General features: G+C 40.7%; 1 protein-coding gene across 1 annotated transcript in view; it reads right to left on the bottom strand.

Annotated features, from left to right (window-relative positions):
* ZYG11B (zyg-11 family member B, cell cycle regulator) overlaps positions 1-17,286 on the bottom strand; it is a 34,857-nt gene extending 17,571 nt beyond the window's left edge. The window contains exons 1-7 of the mRNA XM_063427837.1: positions 17,154-17,286; positions 9,911-10,076; positions 8,441-9,195; positions 6,846-6,986; positions 6,463-6,639; positions 4,326-4,390; positions 3,477-3,576 (exon numbers count right to left, since the gene is read on the bottom strand). Of these exons, the coding sequence (XP_063283907.1) occupies positions 3,477-3,576; positions 4,326-4,390; positions 6,463-6,639; positions 6,846-6,986; positions 8,441-9,195; positions 9,911-10,076; positions 17,154-17,156 (1,407 nt within the window). The 5' untranslated portion in view covers positions 17,157-17,286. The remainder of the gene's footprint in view (positions 1-3,476; positions 3,577-4,325; positions 4,391-6,462; positions 6,640-6,845; positions 6,987-8,440; positions 9,196-9,910; positions 10,077-17,153) is intronic.
* Positions 17,287-20,145: the final 2,859 nt, after the last annotated feature.

Below are 20,145 nucleotides of genomic sequence, written 5' to 3'. Positions count from 1 at the left end.
CTGGCCACTCCTTAGATGGCTGCAAGAGGTGCTTTATGGAGCAGTCCTTCCTAGTGTGCAGCACTGCCATTCAGTGTCTCCGCCCTCTGCATACATACACTAAACTTTCCTCATAGAGATGCATTGATTTAATTCATCTCTATGAGGAGATGCTGATTGGCCAGGGCTGTGTTTGATTTGTGCTGGCTCTGCCCCTGATCTACCTCCTTGACATTGTCAGCCAATCCTATGTGGAAGCATTGTGATTGGCTCAGACCACCACTTCTGGTGTTGTCAGCAGACAGAGGCAGTTCAGGGGCAGAGGCAGCAGCTACAGACTTGAATACAAGTAAGATTTTACTATATTTAGGTAGGGGGGCCAGATGGCGGTTTTCACACACTAGGGTCAGGAATACATGTTTGTGTTCCTGTCCCTATAGTGTTCCTTTAAATCACTTTTGCTTCTGTTTATGCAGCCCTAGCCAAAACCTCCCCTGGCTGTGACCGCGACAGCCTGCATGAAAAAAATAATACATTCAGACATACCTTACTTTAAAGGTTTTTAATACTGCTCTGTAAATTGAACTTTAATTACATACAAGCGTCTCCTGCAAGGTTTAGCAAGTTATTAACAGAGCAGGAGATAAGAAATTATTAATTAAACTGAATTTGCAGTAAAGGAAGTGAAGGAAGTGTAAACATTAGACGACTCTTTACAGGAAGTGTTTAGGAAGCCTGTGTAAGTCACATGCAAGGTGGTGTGAATAGGGATGTATAAACAAAGTGATTTGACTCCTAAATGTCAGAGGATTGAGCAGTGAGACTGAAAGGGCATTATCTATACACCAAAATTGCTTAATTAAGCTAAAGTTGTTTTGGTGACTATAGTGTCCCTTTAAACAGTCTGTCTTGTAAAAACACACACTTCAAGGGACAGGGCCTGACTGCCGAACTGGGTGGATGCACCTCACAGTAGCTCCTCGGTTATATTGCTAATCTCTTGCCAAAATTAGCTTGAAGTGTCCACCCTGTAACAGCGTCTGGTGCCTCTTGATAAGCAGATCTGCCCGGAATCACAATTATTTGTGAGAAGATATAAACCTGTGCGACTGCAGCCTAGTCCAACTGATGTAACAAGTGGGGAGGAGAAGCAGGAGATTGGCTGAGTTGTGGATCCCAGCTAGTGATTCACCATGCTCTACGCCCCACCCCCCTGGGATGGTGGGGGTTATCCCTGTCCCCACCAGGAATGCTCTGATTCGTGAAACATCATCTCAACTTGAGAACACTGTATTCTAAGATGGCCTCAGCTCCATATACAGTTGTAATCAAAATTATTCAACCCCCACTAAAAAGCAATTGAAATAGCTCAACACAATGAATGCTTCAGGTGGTTTCCCCAAATTAAACTGAAAATGCAACTTATAATGACTTCTCCAGTCTCACAATTATTAAACCCCCTGAATAAAATCCCTCACAACAGCACAAATATGCAAAACATGTGTTGTCTCAAGCACACCTGATGCAACTGATCAAGGGCTTCATTAGTTTCACCAGGTGTGCTTAAGCAAGAACACTTGAAATACCGGAAGTGGCTAGGGGTTTGTTGAGTGTCATGTTTGACTGCATGTTAGAAATACGGCTAAGTCAAAAGAATGGTCCACAAAATTAAGATCGCCCTTCACAAACAAGGAACAGGATACAAAAAAAAAAAAAAGACACTGAATGTTCTTAGCGACACCGTTGGAAGTTGAAGGAACAGTGGTTACACTACCTGGATGGGGCTAAAAAAGGAAGCTATCAATGGCTGCTACCAGATTTCTGAGAAGGTAGGTTGTGAAAAACCCTCAAGTGACTGCAAAAAAACTGCACCAAGATTTGGTGGCAACAGGCACAGAGATTTAAGTGAGCACAGCAAAGCGCGTACTAATGAACTCTGCCAGAAGCTGATGTCTGGCTATGAATCTCATTTGCAGCAGGTCATAACAGCAAAAGGGTGCACTACTAAGTACTAAAGATGCTTAATATGAAGGACTTGAATAATTTTGAGACTGTAGAAGTCACTATAAGTTGCATTTTTAGTTGAATTTGGGAAAACCACTTTAAGTATTCATTGTGTTAAGCTATTTCATCTGCTTTTGTTTGCTTTGTTCATGAGTCTATAAGTCTGTAAATTTCAACAATGAACCTGATTTTCAATTGAGGTTGAATAATTGTAATTACAATTTTATTGTAACAACAGAAGGTAACTTATGAAGGTGGGAAGCAACATTCAATTTGCAATCATTTGTGATCAATTTTGGCAACGTATACAGCAACGCTCCCAGTTCACTTCACCTGAGGTCATGCAGACCACGGGTGGTGTTGCGGCTCATTGTTCTCCCTCTGGGCCAAATAGGTGTAGACCCTGAGCACTGTTCACAACCTTGGGGGGGGGGGGGGGGGGGGAGGAATCTCTGTTATCTTGGACTCTCTTGGGACAGTGACCTGATCACTGGGATTGCAAAGTGATTGTAAAGGTCTTTGAACATCGAGTGTCTGACCTCTTTACAGCCTGGAATTGGAGAAGTGAGGCCACGGGGCGCTATCATGTTGAGCTACTAATATCTCCTGTGTACATCGAAAGCTTGTGTGAGGGTATTGGTTGATTCTAGGCCTTTTCTATGTGCAGCAGCCAATGTATTACCACTATAATTATTCTCTTCAATTGTATTACTTTTTAAGTCTTCCATCTCCAGTCCAAGGAGTGCATTATACAATGCATTACCGTGCATAAATCAGCTTGGTCTTGGTGGCAAACACAAACATGTAGTTCTCATCACACACACAAAAAAACAAAAACAAGAAAAACACTTCAAGTATGACTGAGCTAGTGTGCATCACAGGTCACAACTTAGATGTCAATGGTAAGCATTCCAAATAAAAAAGTGTCTTTTATGGGGAAAAACAAATCACATCTCTTTGGACATGACCTTTCCATATTAACTTTGTAATGGAAAAGTGCCCAACCCAGTCTTTAAGGCACAATAACAGCCCATAAATGAGTTATTTCGAAATTATGTTCCAATGGGAATACTGACAAAATAGTAACCACTGGTGTAACTTGAAGACTGAGTTGGGAACCACAAAAATAGTTAACTAAAAGTTAGTTATGAGTTGTTTTATTATTTTTGTTATTGTTTTTGCTCACATCTTATGCCCGGCTGTGCTGGCCCAGTCATAGTAAAGATACTATATGTCTTGCACTTGTGCTGGTTTGGCACACTCCAAAAACGTGACTGAGTGCAAACCAGTACCCAGAGTACCACAGGGGTGATGAATGCACCCACAACTAGAAATGCGGCGGAGGGATGTTTCATACTTTCTCACACTTTAATAACTAGTCTCTTCCATCTTAAGTGACAATTCCAATGTAATGCTTGTAGCAATGATCCCCTTTGGGTAATGAGAGTTAAACTCACGAAGTCAGATTAAAAGAAAAAAAGATGAACTCAGACCTTTGCAGCCAGGATTGAAATAATTGCCACAGCCATCCGCTGCATGTTCTGATCTTCATGATTACATAACCACTGCATGACTAGCTTTGCAGCATCAAACCTGAAAAGAACACAAACAAAAGCTATGCTCTTATACACATCAGATGTCTCAACAACATGGGGTGTTTATAACTACAGAGTACAGAAAATGGGTAACATTAATAGAAAGAAAATGAAATCAATAGAAAGAAAATGTAAAAAGGCACAAGAGGGAAACACCAAAGTAAAAGGTAGAAGGGAGTAAAATAAATTTATTCTTATAAGAAGAGAAAATGATCCCCGTGTGAAGTGCTCTAACTAGAGAATGAAAGTACGAATAACAATAACAAATCATAGTCATCACAACCATGTGAAGTACATGCTTGCATTCTGTGAAATGTCTGAAAGACCAGTTTCTGATCGGTGCCAAGATCTTCAAGGAATGGTGGTAGACCAGACACCAATTGATGAGAATCAAACACTGAGCATTTTTCAGGGGATGAGAGATCACTGATTTCTATACATTCCAACAGGTACAGTAGTAACACGGGTATAGGTCAAATTAATGACAAGGACAATATATGTTTGTATGTAATGTTGTTATTGACACTTTCATCAGAAATGTCTAGCCTTGCAGACATGGTTTGCAATCAGGTAGGGGGTGTGATATAATAATAAAATCCATAGGGTGTTGTTGATGCAAGTGTTTCTTTTTGTGTGCCGTCATCCTCTACATATTCTTGCACGTCTAAAACCTCACAAATTATTACAACCGAGGAATGAAATGGATTAATGTAGTTTAAAATGTATGTAGCAGATTTTATTACCCACCTGTTAAATGGAACGTCCTGTAGGATTCGGTCACTGCACAGGGAAAGTAGACAATTTTTCTGCAACTAAGATAAACATTTTTTTTTATTATTTTTAAAAAGTAATATTTTACAGTTTAAAACCTGCCCCTCTTACCTATTCTCTATTTGCTTAATGCTTTGCATAGGTGGTACAGAACTCAAGACAAGGACAGAAGCAGGCTAGTTATAGCACACACGCTAGCACAACAAGAAGTAATAATTAATCATCTTTATTATATCAAACTGTTAAAATCTCCCACATAAAAATGTAAATTCATAGTCACAAAAGAAAAAATTAAACACATTAAAAAAAACAAACATAAAGAAGGCCAAGATCCATATTTTTACCCCTGCTTTAAAGTCTCAGTGCAGGCAATAGTAAACATATTTACTAAGAATAGACAGCTAATGGAATTACGCCAAATCAGATGATGAATCAAAAGCTCTAAAAAAGAGCAAACCATCAAAGGTATAAAGCAATGTCCAACAGTTAACCTGAGAGGGATATAACTATAAAACAAAAGACATAGCCCCAGTTTTAAAAAGTTTTCAAAAGTATACACCTGAATAGTGGGCAGTGGCCTACTAATGGAACAACTTTAAGCACACTTATCAGATACGGAACAAAATCTTTGAAAATTAGGTTCAGATAGGCATAGACGTAAATAATTGTACAGAAGACCAACTATGCTGGTCACATGGTCGCCATTTGCAACAGTGATTATGTAAATCCACCTTAGTGGGACTCTGACAATACTTAATAAACGTCTAGTCGGTCAGTCACGTGACAAATTAAAAAAAGGTTGTTTTTTTGTTTTAACTAAGAAATGTGAACCGTTAAAGTGGTGCTGTTGCTTTATTTTTCATACGCTTGACAATCTTGACAATTGCCTTAAAGGGACACTATAGTCACCAGAGAGCTACAGCTTAATGTAGTTGTTCTGGTGAGTATAGCCTGCCCATGCAGTTTTTTTTGCTGTAAACATATTTTCAAGGATAAGGCAGTGCTTACATTGCTCCCTAGGGCACCTCCAATGGCAGTCACTCAGATGGCTATTAGAGGTGCTTCCTGGGTCAGTGCTACACAATGTGCAGCACTGAGGTTCAGTGTCTCCACCCTCTGCATGGAGACACTGAACTTTCCCCAGAGATATGCATTGATTCAATGTAATTCTATGAGAAGATGCTGATTGGAATAGCTCAGAAATTAAGAAAAGTTTCTGAAAGAGGAACAGAAGAGGACACAATAGGATAAAGGAAAGTTAGAGGTGGCAGAGCCACTTTCAGAAAATACACTTGCCTCATTCTACTACACAATCAGAAACCGCAAGTGAACCTTCCACGCAAACAAAACAAATTCACTAATCGACACTGGTGGCACAGCTGTACATTATGTTGCCATTGCAAAGATAACAGACCTGGACAGACACCTTTGCTATGACAGACACCTTTGCTTTGACATCACAAATTTACTCTGATTACATGGACACACATGCCTAGTGAATCATATACACCACTGATCACTACATATTGTTACCTTTATTGCATTACGTTCCACTATTCCACCTCACTCGGCTCTCACTCCACCCTTTCTACTTATTCCAGCCTCACTTTATTTATTTCCAAGTCTCATTTTTTATTTCCAAACCACTTCCATTTCTCTCTCTCCTATATCCCTATGCCCTCTTCCCCAATATTCATTACTTTAATTACCCTTTTCACTTTCTCTGTCCTGCCAATTCATTCTTTATACACCCAACCCTTTATACATTCTCCCCATTTTAATTCCCCCTTCCTGCTATCATTTTCATTCTTCTTTTATTTCCCCTCCTCACCACATCTCTTTATTATTCCACCTTCCCCATTCAATCTCCCTTTTCAGGACAGAACTCTCTTCCCTCATTACATCTCCAATTTTATTCCTGATTCCATCTGCCATTTTCATTCTACATTCCATCAGGAACACTATTTAGAAAAAGGAGATTGTGCCGTTTTAATAAAACTATAATAGTGTTCATCCCTGTTATATAAAAACAACAATTCCACCAACAGACTGCTCCTGGGATTTTGGGTTTGAGACTATAAAAGGATGGATTATCTGTTGTTAAGAGACATACCTGTTGATGGTTGGGAAAATGTTTCATTGCTTCTAACAGTAAATGAGTGACATCGGCCAAGAGTTTCACAGGCATCCCGGCTGCTAGGTCCTGTTTAGTCAGATTAAACACGCAGGCACTGGCAGCAAGCTGTACTGGCAAATTGGTGGGGTGGTTTCGCATTCCAGTCACCACCAACTGTAATAGTAAGTAAACATAACACATATCAGATACTGCTTGCTATTAAACATATATAAACAAATATAATAATGGCCATGAGGCAATGAAGGTTATTCAATGACATAGTAAGATTTCCCAAGATGCAGTTGTTTAGCTGGCAAAGCATTATGGGAAATAAGCACACCTCACAAGATTATGTGTTACTGTCCTAAAGTTTATAATACCTTCAGCATCTCTGGGTTGGCTTTTTCCATGACATGCGTCAGACTAAAGAGATGGAAAAGAGCTTCTCGAACAAAGAAGGAGCGTTCGCTGTATCGACGCAGCGCCTCTGCAATCTGTGTCTGATTGGCTTCCCCCGATACCTAAATGAACAACAACATATTATAAAAACTGGAGCTTGAGACTGATGTCACATAATGGGGATGCAAATATGGGAGTGCTCACTTCTCAGGATTTTAACATTGTCTTTATTTATGCCAATATTTAACAAATATGTATTTGTATTTGAGATCTGCAAAATTATATTAACTATACAAATACACAACACTGTATGTACCTCTATCTGGAAAGTAAGCTCCTCCATCTTAGTTCTGTGTCTATCATTGTTTTAAATGTATATTAGATGAGTGGGGATTCTTTCCTTCTTAACTATCATTGTTTTAAACACACAACATCAGCGACTGTTCTTATAAACTCACAATAACAACCACTGTATAAACTCACAGTAACAACCACTGTATAAACTCACAATAACAACCACTGTATAAACTCACAATAACAACCACTGTATAAACTCACAATAACAACCACTGTATAAACTCACAATAACAACCACTGTATAAACTCACAATAACAACCACTGTATGAACCACCATGCTGAAACTGAGCGTCTCCATCTTGGCGCCCGGTCTGTCTGTCATTGTTAAAGTATCTGCCCTCTAAAACTATCAGTTAAAATAGTTAGAAAGACAGAGGAGAAACCAACGCAATTTTTCTGTTTCTCCATATCCAATGTAATGTTCGCCATGGCTGTGCCTGGACTAAACTGGATTGTCATGTCACTTGATGAATCGTTAAAATACATTTAAAGGGACCCTCTAGTCACCAGAACCAGTACAGCTTAATGTAGTGGTTGTGGTGTCATTAGTCCCTGCAGGCTGAGCAAAAAAAGGCAGCGTTACATTGCTGCCTGTTAACACCTCTAGGTGCAGTCAAGCAGATGTAGCTGTACTGGTGTCTACTGCCTGTCCCTGCAGGCTTTTTAATGTAAGCACTGTCTTTTCAGAGAAAAGGCAGTGTTTACATTTCTGCCTAGGAACACCTCCATTGGCAGTCATAGAGACAGACACTGGAGGTGCTTCCTTGGTCAGTGCTGCACAGTGTGGGTATACTTGAAAGAATACAACGTAATATATGCTTTTAGCCCCGTTAACAAATCTCTAGCATAAGCTTTCAGTCAATATTTGTGTTTGATCATCACACAGTTGTAATCTATCATGCTTTAAGCAAGTTTCAACCACATGCACAAGTCTGCTCCCACAATACATTATCTTACATACATACATACAAGGACAGCTTCAGATAACAATGTACAGATGAAATTCTGTTCCCGACATAAAACAGATTTTGTCAACCATGCATTTATAGATAATAGGCTCACTTTAACAAATCTATGTTAAATGACTTATTTTAGATAACACATGCAATAACTAGAATAAACTGGTTACTTGTTGGCTGATGGAATAATGCACAGCTCCAAACCACTTTAAAATTACTAGTAAAAGAAAATGTCTGGAAATAAAACAGCAAGGCACACCTTAACACTTCCTTCTCCAGAGAGAAGCTCTGAATAGCCAGCTTCTGTGGCCAATAAGCCGACAAACTGTACATGAGGTCGGTGCCTGAGGAATGCCTCCACTGCTTTATCAGTTACATGCTTTCTTCCAGAGACATCCAATGAAACCACTCTGAGCAGAGTATCTTTCTGATCCAATAAACGGCACGCTATGTCTGAAGTGAACTGTTTGTCATCAGATATATCAAGGTGATTAAGGTGCTCCAGTTCTTTAAGGACATCTAAGACTTGTGTCGTTGTCATCTTTAGACATTTCAGGTGGTGCATAGTAAGCGATTTCAGTCTATCCTTTAGGCCTAGAAGGGCTGTAATGTCGGTCACGGAGGTGTTCGAGATATCAAGGCTTTCCAACCTTGGAAGGGTAGCAACATCGGCAAGATCCTCATTATAAAACAAAACATTGGTGATGCTCAGAGCACGGAGGCCAGACAAAGTACTGAAGCACCTCTCATAAGGGTCCTCCAGAGACAAAGTAAGGGAATTTAGGATCAGGCACTGGAGATTCTCCTTGATCCATTTACTGCTACTGAGGCCACTTATGATATCAGTAATGGTGATGTCCGCATTGACCCCAGTAGCATCCAGCTCAACAAGCTTATGGTGGCAGAAAGCCCGTCGGAAAGCTGCAGCAGAGATCTTGGCCTTGCGGATACACGCCCGTTTCAAGCGTAGCTGGTTACCACGGAAAATTCCTACCGTCACCTCATTTAGCTGCCCTGGAGAGGAGAAAGTGCAAGTCTTACGTAAAGAGAAAAAAGTGCAAATAAAGTACTTTAAAAAAAACTTTCCTCCAAACAAACAAAAAAAACAAATGCAGGGTTTTTATAGTAAATGGTGTAAATTAGATGGAAACCTTGTGACCCTAAAACCTGAGGGTTTAAGGAGGGTAAAAAATAAATAAAAATAGCTAAATCCCAACAGGGGTCTGGTGAAGTATAAAAGAACTTAATCTGGCTCCTCCGTACACACAACAAATTGCAAGTTTGCATATGAATATATTGTAGGTCTTGTCCAACTAAGATATTTCTACCTGTGCTCTGTTGAAGAACACAAATGATAGGAGTCAAATCCAGTACTCTTTGACTTTGGTAGTGTGGACATTTTTGATCTACATCCCCAGGAAATCTAATGGCCAACTGAGAAACACAGAAATGTAGTCAACAAATGTGTGTGAAGGTTTGTCATGGATCCTGTTTGTACCGGCAATCATTTGCCTTGTATTAGATACAAGCCTGTTCCTTTGTGTATAATAAATATATTGTCTGTGTCTCTTCATTATGTCACAAAGATAAAATATATCAAAAGTGGTCTCTCTCTTTGGACAAGATCTTATGTCAAGAGCAGCTATACACAACAGCCGCATACATCTATTAAAGTGATCTACAGGGTATATTTATATTCCATAATTAAACCTTCCAAATTAATGTTTACTTTGTGTTGCCATGGTCTGGAGTAGTCGATCTGCCACTTCCTGGGGGAACACTGCAGCATCCTGCAAGCGGTAAGTGCCATCTTGTCTCTCCCAGCAGAACTTCTCAAGATGGGAGATCAGGTAATGCAGGGTAATGTCCAGTAAAGAATTAGGAGAAGATTCCTCCTGTGAAGAAAACGTCATCTATGAAATATACAATGTATCACAATTAAATGGGTTCGAAAGGAAATCTTTCTGGAAAATGTTTTACATAACCAGATAACCAAATTATGTACATGGCATAGATTGCTTGGCAAACCATTCTTTAGTTTTAAAATTAGCTTTATTTATATAATAAATAAAACTCTGCAATGCACCTTCATTATCTCCATTTCCAGAATATTGGGATTTTCTGATCTTGAATAATTGAAGCGAAACTGTTATGTCTGTGATAGTGACATTTTCCCTGGGAAACATTATTAAAGCAGTAGCTGGGGTGAGGAGTTCAGTAGGTATAAAACACCAACCATACAAACAGGACAATTAAAGTACCACTATAGTGCCAGGAAAACAAACTCGTTTTCCCGGTACTATAGGGTTTATTTTAGGTGTCCCCCACCCTCAGGGTCCCACTCCCACCGGGCTGAAGGGGGAGGAAGGGGTTAATCATTTACCTTTCTCCAGCGCCTGGCTCCCTCGGCTCTGGGGAAATCTCCTCCCTTTTCCGACATCAGCGCTCAATGCGCATGCGCGGTAAGAGGCGTGCGCGCATTCAATCAGTCCATAGGAAAGCATTTTTCAATGCTTTCCTATGGACGTCTCCGTCTTCTCACTGTGATTTTCACAGTGAGAAGCGTGGAAGCACCTCTAGCGGCTGTCAATGAGACAGCCACTAGAGGCTGGATTAACCCTATTGTAAACAGGGTAGTTTATCTGAACACTAGATGGACCTGGCACCCAGACCACTTTATTGAGCTGAAGTGGTGTGGGTGCCTATAGTGGTCCTTTAAGTCACCCTGACTATGTCTTCTCAATGAAGTAGTCTGGGTGTAGTTTTAACCTTTAACCCCTTAAGGACACATGACATGTGTGACATGTCATGATTCCCTTTTATTCCAGAAGTTTGGTCCTTAAGGGGTTAAAGAAACACTATAGTCACCTAAATTACTTTAGCTAAATAAAGCAGTTTTAGTGTATAGATCATTCCCATGCAATTTCACTGCTCAATTCACGGTCATTTAGGAGTTAAATCACTTTGTTTCTGTTTATGCAGCCCTAGCCACACCTCCCCTGGCTATGATTGACAGCACCTGCATGAAAACAAAAAACTGGTTTCACTCTTAACCCCTTAAGACCGCAGGACGTACTATGACGTCCTTATTTTGGTGGCTCTAAAAGCCGCAGGACGTCATAGTACGTCCTGCGATCTTATGTACTTACCCGGTCGCCGGCGATCCCACGCCGGCGATCGCGGTATGGGGGACTTACCTGGGAGCCCAGGGAGTCCCCCTGCGTCCTCTTCAGCCGCGCAGGGCCATGTGATCGCGAGGTCCTTGCGAGGACCCCGCGATCACATGGACGGCATAGCCGTCCAAGGCATTGCCAGCAGGGGGAGTGCCTGTAATGACAGGTACTCCCCCTGCTGCCTGAAAAAATAATTAAAAATGTTAAAACAGTGTAAAAATAAATTATATATACTCAGATCATATATATATTTATTATATATATGATCTAACTATATATATACACACATATACACACATACACATAAATATGCATACACTGTCTACGTGTATTTTAATATTAATATATACATAATTATATATATATATTAATATCAAAATACACGTACAATGATATTGATTAAATATATATATAATTTTCATTATATATATATTTATATATAATAAAAAATAAATAAATATATAAATACGTTAAAAAAATAAATAAAAAAATAATAAAAAAATAATAAAAAAAAAATAGATAAAAAATATATAAACATGCGTAATTTCGTTCTAACTGTATTTTAAAATTAATATATATATATTGATATCAAAATACATGTAGAACGAAATAATATATATATCTATATACATAAGTATATACGTATATATCACTATGTATATACCTATATATAAATAAAAATAATTAAAAAAAATTATATACATATATATACACACATATATATATACACACACACATATATATATAATAATTCTACGCATATATTTATGTAATAATTTTACATAATTAGGTCATTTTATTAATTACAATTTGCAGGACCTGCCTGCCAACCCAGGCCAAAAGTTCAGGGAATTACATTGTCTAGCACTATATTTAACTCTGTAACTTTCCAAGACACCATGAAACCTGTACATGGGGGGTACTGTTTTACTCGGAAGACTTCGCTGAACACAAATATTAGTGTTTCAAAACAGTAAAATATATTACAACGACGATATCGTCAGTGACAGTGACATTTTTTGCATTTTTCACACACAAATGGCACTTACACTGACGATATAATTGTTGTGATACGTTTTACTGTTTTGAAACACTAATATTTGTGTTCAGCGAAGTCTCCTGAGTATAACAGTACCCCTCATGTACAGGTTTTATGGTGTTTTCAAAAGTTACAGAGTCAAATATAAGGTTTGCGTTTCAGTTTTTTCACATTAAAATTCGCCAGGTTGCCTTTGAGACCGTATGGTAGCCCAGGAATGAAAATTATCCCCATGATGGCATACCATTTGCAATAGTAGACAACCCAGGGTATTGCAAATAGGGTATGTTCAGTTTTTTTAGTAGCCACTTAGTCACAAACACTGGCCAAAATTTGCGTTCAAATTAGTTTTTTGCATTTTCAAATATTAACACTAACTTTGGCCAGTGTTTGTGACCAAGTGGCTGCTAAAAAAGACTGGACATACTCAATTTGCAATACCTTAGGTTGTCTACTTTTGCAAATGGTATGCCATCATGGGGGTAATTCTTATTTCTGGGCTACCATATGGTCTCAAAGGCAACGTAACCAATCTGGCGAATTTCAATGTAAAAAAACTGAAATATGTAACACGCTATATTTGACCCTGTAACTTCCCAAAACACCATAAAACCTGAACATAGGGGGTACTGTTTTACACGCGAGACATCGCTGAATACAAATGTGTGTATTGTATTGCAGTAAAAGCAAACAGTATTATGACATTCACAGTTAGAATGTCACGTAGAACTAAAAAAATTTAAAAAAATTCTTATTTTCTCCCATTTTTAAATATTTTTTTCATATTAAATTATGTTCCATACCTAAATATTTGATGTTAAACGAAAGCCCCGTTTCCCCTGAATAAAATGATATATAATAATGGGGGGTGCATTTAATATGAAAGAGGTGAATTATGGTTGGACAGACATATAGCGCAAATGCCAGGTTTTGTTTACGTTTTTTTGGATCACAACTTGTACATTTGGCTGCGGTCTTAAGGGGTTAAAGAGATGTAATTTACCTTAAATAATTGTATCTCAATCTCTAAACTGAACTTTAATCACATACAGGAGGCTCTTGCAGGGTCTAGCAAGCTATTAACATAGCAGGGGATAAGAAAATCTTAATTAAACAGAACTTGCAATAAAGAAAGCCTAAATATGTCTCTCTTTACAGGAATTGTTTATGGAAGGCTGTGCAAGTCACATGCAGGGAGGTGTGACTAGGGTTCATAAACAAAGGGATTTAACTCCTAAATGGCAGAGGATTGAGCAGTGAGGCTGCAGGGGCATGTTCCATACACTAAAACTGCTTCATTAAGCAAAAGTTGTTCAGGTGACTATAGTGTCCCTTTAACCCCTTAAGGACACATGACATGTGTGACATGTCATGATTCCCTTTTATTCCAGAAGTTTGGTCCTTAAGGGGTTAAGTCCTTCAATGTAAAAGAACAGAGTTTTGTATGTTTACACTGACAGCCACTAGAGGCGCTTACGCAGCAACAATGGAGTAAAACCCAGTAACAATATTTAGCAGTCCTAGGCAGGAAGATTTTTTTTAGCCCTGCTGCAGACAAATAATTGGACAACCTTGGGGGGGGGGGGGGGGGAATTGGTGAGAGCCTGGCACAGTGGGGAACCTCCGCCAAGGGCAGACCTCTTTTGTGAGTCAGAGCACCGCCACCAAGATTCCCAGCATGCACTCTAACTCATTGAATGCAAAAACCGGAGCAGCAACAGGGAAGACTGCCTTCTTAGTGAATTACATTATTTGGTAATAAAATCCAGGCACAGCGTGAAATTAACATTCAGTGAGTAAACAGAGTAAAAAAAAATCCGCATCTATATACATGGCAGTTTTTTTAACTTTTGTTTAATCACTGAGTAAAAGGGCTCATGGGAGCCCGAATGTGTCTGTGACTAGAGCCCTGAGGGATTCCTTATTTTGAAGTTACATTAACAGGTATTGCCTTACTGCCCCATTTAGATGGGAATATGTCTCTGTAATACCATGCACAGACATGATTTTTCACACCGAGCCCAATATTGGAGGGAATGTTATGTTGAGACTATAGCAGAGTTAGAGAATGTTTCCTGACCAGCTATTATTACCTCAGTTTTTCCATTTACGGTATATTTAATTTTAGAACATTTACTTTAGAAAATAGCCTTCTCAATGTCCAGGGCTCTTGTCAGTGGCTTCAAACTTTGTAATTATTATTATTTATGAAGTGCCAACAAATTCCACAGCACTGTACAATTTCTATTGAAATTTCTTTTTTGTGAGGACAAGTAGATCGTCATGAAGGACAAGCAGATTGAACTATGGCGTTAGCCCCTTACACAAACAGATTATTTAAAACTTCCACACCCCAGCAAGGTGGCATACACACACATGCATTAACAGGGCATTCTGGGGGCTTGGATTGTATGCTCTTGAATATATTTATGGCTCAACATTTCCACTGCCTCCTATCACTGGCTGACCACCGCATTAGCTAGCAATGACCAGACTCCTGTCACCAAGAGCAAGGGTTCTCTCTGGTCCCTATACCCACCATGTTAATTATGGGCAGCTAGCAATGACCAGACTCCTGTCACCAAGAGCAAGGGTTCTCTCTGGTCCCTATACCCACCATGTTAATTATGGGCAGCTAGCAATGACCAGGCCTCCAGTCACCCAGAACCAGTGCGCACTCTAATACGTATACTCATCATGTTGGCTATGGACAGCTAGCAGTAATCATGCTCATATCAGCCAGAGCCGACAAGGCCCCATGTCACCCAGAACCAGGGCTCTGTCTGACACCCATACTCACCATATAAAAAGGACACTGTAGTCACCCAAACATTGTTAGCTTAATGAAGCAGTTTTGCTGTTAAGATCATGCCCCTGCAGTCTCACGACTCAATTTTTTTCAATTCACTAAAGCCTGTAAAATTCAGTAATACCTGTAAAGACTTATCTAATATTTACACTTCCTTTATTGCAAATTCTGTTTAATTTAGAATTTCTTATCTCCTGACTGCTATTAGCTTGTTAGACCGTGCAGGAGTCTCCTGTGTGTAATTAAAGCTCAATTTACAGAGCAGGAGGTAAAAACCTTTAAATTAGGTTTTATCTGTTTTTTCATGCAGGTTATGTCAGTCACAGCCAGGGGAAGTGTGGCTAGGACTGCATAAACAGAAACAAAAGTGATAACTTCTAAATGCCAGTGAATTGAGCAGAGGAGCTTCAGAGGCATGATCCATACAGAAAAATGGCTTAATTAAAGGGAAACTTGATCCCAAGGAAAATAAAATAGCTTCCTATAATTCCTCCCTCTGTCGCACTCCCAGCCCCCCTGTGGTGCAGAAGGGGTTAAAGGGACACTACAGTCACCCAGACCACTTCAGCTTCATGAAGTGGTCTGGGTGCCAGTTCCCCCCAGGTTTTAACTCTTCAGATGTAAATATTACAGTTTCAGAGAAACTGCTATGTTTACATTAGGGGTTAATCCAACCTTTAGTGGCTGTCTTCCTGACAGCTGCTAGAGGCGCTTCTGCAACGCTAGACGCAAATCTGCATCCAGCGTGCAGAACGTCCATAGGAAAGCATTGAGAAATGCTTTCCTATGGACTGTTTGAATGCGTGCGGGGAGCTGACGTCGGCGGGGGAGTAGATGTCACCAGCGCAGAGAAGCCAGGCGCTGGAATAAAGTAAGTAACTGAAGCGGTTTTAACCCCTTCAGCCCAGCGGAAAACGGGTTTGTTTTCCTGACACTATAATGATCCTTTAAATTACGCTTCTGTCACTTCCCTTATTCCAGCACTGATGTTCCTCAGCACTGGTTAAGGCTCCGCCTCCTCTCCTCCCTCACCGACACCAGCCGGCAGGAAAGACCGAATGCATATGCTCATACGAAAGCATTGTATAATGCTTTCCCATGGGGTTTTTGGTAAAGCTGGATGTCCTTATGCATAGCATGAGGACGTCCAGCGTCAGTTAGGCGACCAAAAGTGGTCTAACGATCTGGAAGTACCTCTAGTGTCTGTTTAGTAGACAGCCACTGGAGGTGGAGTTAACCCTCAAAAGTAATAATTGCAGTTTATTAAAAACTGCAATAATTACATTTGCATGGTTAAGGGACCTGGGACGGTGCACCCAGACTACTTCAATGAGCTGAAATGGTCTGGGTGCCTATAGTGTCCCTTTAAGCTAAAGTTGTTTTGGTGATTATAGTGTCCCTTTAACTATGGGCAGCCAGCAGTGATCATGCTCTTGTCACCCATAGCTCTCTCTGATCCCTATACTCACGATGTTAACTATTGGCAGCTAGCAGTGTATTAGTGTCCAGGTTCCTATCACTCACAGCCATGGCTCTCCGATCCCGATACTCACCATGTTAACTATGGGAAGCTAGCAGTGTCCAGGTTCCTATTACTGACAGCCAGGCTCTCTGATCCCTATACTCACCATGTTACCTATAGGCAGCTAGCAGTGACCAGGCTCCTGTCAACCAAAGCATATGCTCTCTCTGATCCTTATACTCACCATGTTAACTATACATAGCTAACAGTGTTTGTGCCTCGGTTCCTGTCATCCTCAGCCAGGGCTCTCTGATCCATGTACTCACCATGTTAAATATAGACAGCAAGCAGCGTATCAGTGTCCGGGTTCCTGTCACCCTCGGCCAGGATGATCCCTATACTCACCATGATAACTATGGGCAGCTAGCAGTGTGTCAGTGTACGGGTTCCCATCACCCTCAGCCAGGGCTCTCTGATCACTATACTCACCATGGTAACTATGGGCAGCTAGCAGTGTCTGTGACCCGGTTCCTATCACCCTCAGCCAGGGCTCTCTGATCCCTATACTCACCATGGTAACTATGGGCAGCTAGCAGTGTATGTGACCCGGTTCCTATCACCCTCAGCCAGGGCTCTCTGATCACTATACTCACCATGGTAACTATGGGCAGCTAGCAGTGTATGTGACCCGGTTCCTATCACCCTCAGCCAGGGCTCTCTGATCACTATACTCACCATGGTAACTATGGGCAGCTAGCAGTGTCTGTGACCCGGTTCCTATCACCCTCAGCCAGGGCTCTCTGATCCCTATACTCACCATGGTAACTATGGGCAGCTAGCAGCGTCTGTGACCCGGTTCCTATCACCCTCAGCCAGGGCTCTCTGATCACTATACTCACCATGGTAACTATGGGCAGCTAGCAGTGTCTGTGACCCGGTTCCTATCACCCTCAGCCAGGGCTCTCTGATCACTATACTCACCATGGTAACTATGGGCAGCTAGCAGTGTCTGTGATCCGGTTCCTATCACCCTCAGCCAGGGTCACAGTGAGCAGTGACGAGGACTGGCTATGGCCCTGCCACTCGAGGCCTAGCCGCAGTATGGAGCCGCGGACTGGAGCTGGAGTCGAGCTCCCGGTTCAGAGTGTTGCTCCCCAGGCCGGGGTGGGAAGCCAGACCTCGGGCTCCAGCCTGTACGAGTCCCGCCGAGGGAGTGCGGCCTCCAGCCCAGTCCGACCAGAGGAGGGAGGAGGGCGGAAAATGAACGCGTTGCTAGGGAACGTCTCCGAGGGGAGCGAGTCCTGCTCCGGTCCTAATACCCGGGGACGGAGAGAGCGCAATAAGCAGCCAGGAGAGGGGATTACAGCAAGAGGGACTACCAGCTCCCTCCCATGGCATGCCCTCTGAATCTCTCCATATACTGTCTGTATCAAACATAATGTTCCATATACTGTCTATATCAAACATAATGTTCCATATACTGTCTGTATCAAACATAATGTTCCATATACTGTCTGTATCAAACATAATGTTCCATATACTGTCTGTATCAAACATATTGTTCCATATACTGTCTGTATCAAACATAATGTTCCATATACTGTCTATATCAAACATATAGCTCCATATACAGTCTGTATCAAACATATAGCTCCATATACGGTCTGTATCAAACATATAGCTCCATATACGGTCTGTATCAAACATATAGCTCCATATACAGTCTGTATCAAACATATAGCTCCATATACAGTCTGTATCAAACATATAGCTCCATATACAGTCTGTATCAAACATATAGCTCCATATACAGTCTGTATCAAACATATAGCTCCATATGTTATGGTACTTTTTGAAAGTAAACCAAAATGTTCAAAGTCTATCTGTTCCTGTCCAAATCAATAAAGTTAAATTGCGTATATACGCTGAAGTAATTAAGTCTGACACACGAGGTTCAGGTTAAAATAACTTCGAGAAAGTTTATTGGCAAGTGAAGAAAAAGCGGGCGCGCAGGCCCTTTTAAGAGGCATTTTGCGTCATCATTGATTATTAGAATATCAGCAAATAAACATCATCAATTGGATTAATTGTTAAGTGACGGAGTTAGTGTCTTACCTATTGGTTAGTAAAATTAAGAGGTTAGTCCCGTGCCCACCCATCAGAGGTGGGATTATTCTGGACACGGGTGGGGGACAAGGGGGTCCTAAGCGTCATTTTACACGGTCAGTGATATCAGGCTTTATGTCCAGGTGCAAGGTCTCTTATGAATAGAACATTTCATTACTACTGTGTTCTGTGGCCTTCAAACTGTACTATCTTACAAGCTCTTAAGGAGTAGCCGGCAAGTCTTAAGGAGTAGCCAGCACCTCCTGGTACTTGTCCTTGAAGGAAACACGGTCTTTGTCTACTGTATTAATTGGGTTGAGAAGTTCAGTCACGTAATGTAGTTTTAAAATGAACAAGTTAAGTCATGAGGACAAAATGGAGGATTGAAGAAGTCAGGTTAGGAAGACAAAATGGAGGACGAAGTCACAGTATAAAGTTAAAATGGAGTTAGTACAATAATTCAATACAAGTACAATAAAGATTTTTAATAATTCCACATCAGTCCCCCCTATGAAATGTTAGATTCTAAGAGATAAAACTTTATTATGTTAGTATCAGAAGACGTGTTAACCCAAAGGCACAGAAACCCCGTGGCTGCTAGCTAGATGTTAATGCAAAGTGCAAGGCTGTCCCTAGATCTGACCCTAATAGGCTAACCATCCGTCAGTATGGCTCTCGAACGCTTCACACCCAAGGGTATCCCATGGCAGCTAACCCACCACTTCTCCACATGGGGCCTTTACCATTCACTGACAGATGCTGTCCCTGAGCTAGTCCCTTCCTAGAATTCCTGCACTTTATCAACAAAAGGGAATGTTTGCAGCGGCAGACAGGGTGAGTTGATGTCTTGGAATTCTTGGTCATCAACTTCGAGATGGGTCAAAGTGGGTGCCGCTTGGTCAACAGTCTTCATGAGGGATTTTCTCAGACATGGGAGGACACAACAAAAGAGAAGAGCAAAGATAAAAAGAAAAATTAGTATAGCCATACCAATCTGCATTAAAGCCTTTTGCCATCCTGTCATCCAACCAAACCATCTTTCCCAGGGATCTTTTATCCCAGAATTCCTTTTTAACTCTTCTGACAGGTCATTTAATTTTTCTATAGCTAGTGTGACTTTACCATTAGGGCCTGTGTTTTCTGGGATGTAGGTACAACATGTCATAGTGTCGGGCAAAATCTTACAAACCCCTCCTTTTTCGGCTAAGATCATATCTAGGGCCATTCTATTCTGGAAAGTCATTTGGGATGTGGCCTGCAACTGTTCGGCCAACCCCTGGAGGGCGTCTCTGGTGTAATTGACAAAACGCTGTTGATTATAATAAATGTAATTTATCCAATTTAGATTCTTGTTTGCGGTAACTATGGTAAAAAT

The sequence above is a fragment of the Pelobates fuscus genome, chromosome 7 (assembly GCF_036172605.1).
Source record: "Pelobates fuscus isolate aPelFus1 chromosome 7, aPelFus1.pri, whole genome shotgun sequence".
Lineage (NCBI taxonomy): Eukaryota > Metazoa > Chordata > Amphibia > Anura > Pelobatidae > Pelobates > Pelobates fuscus.
Note: the sequence above shows the minus strand (reverse complement) of the source record. Positions and strands in the feature narration are given on the sequence as shown.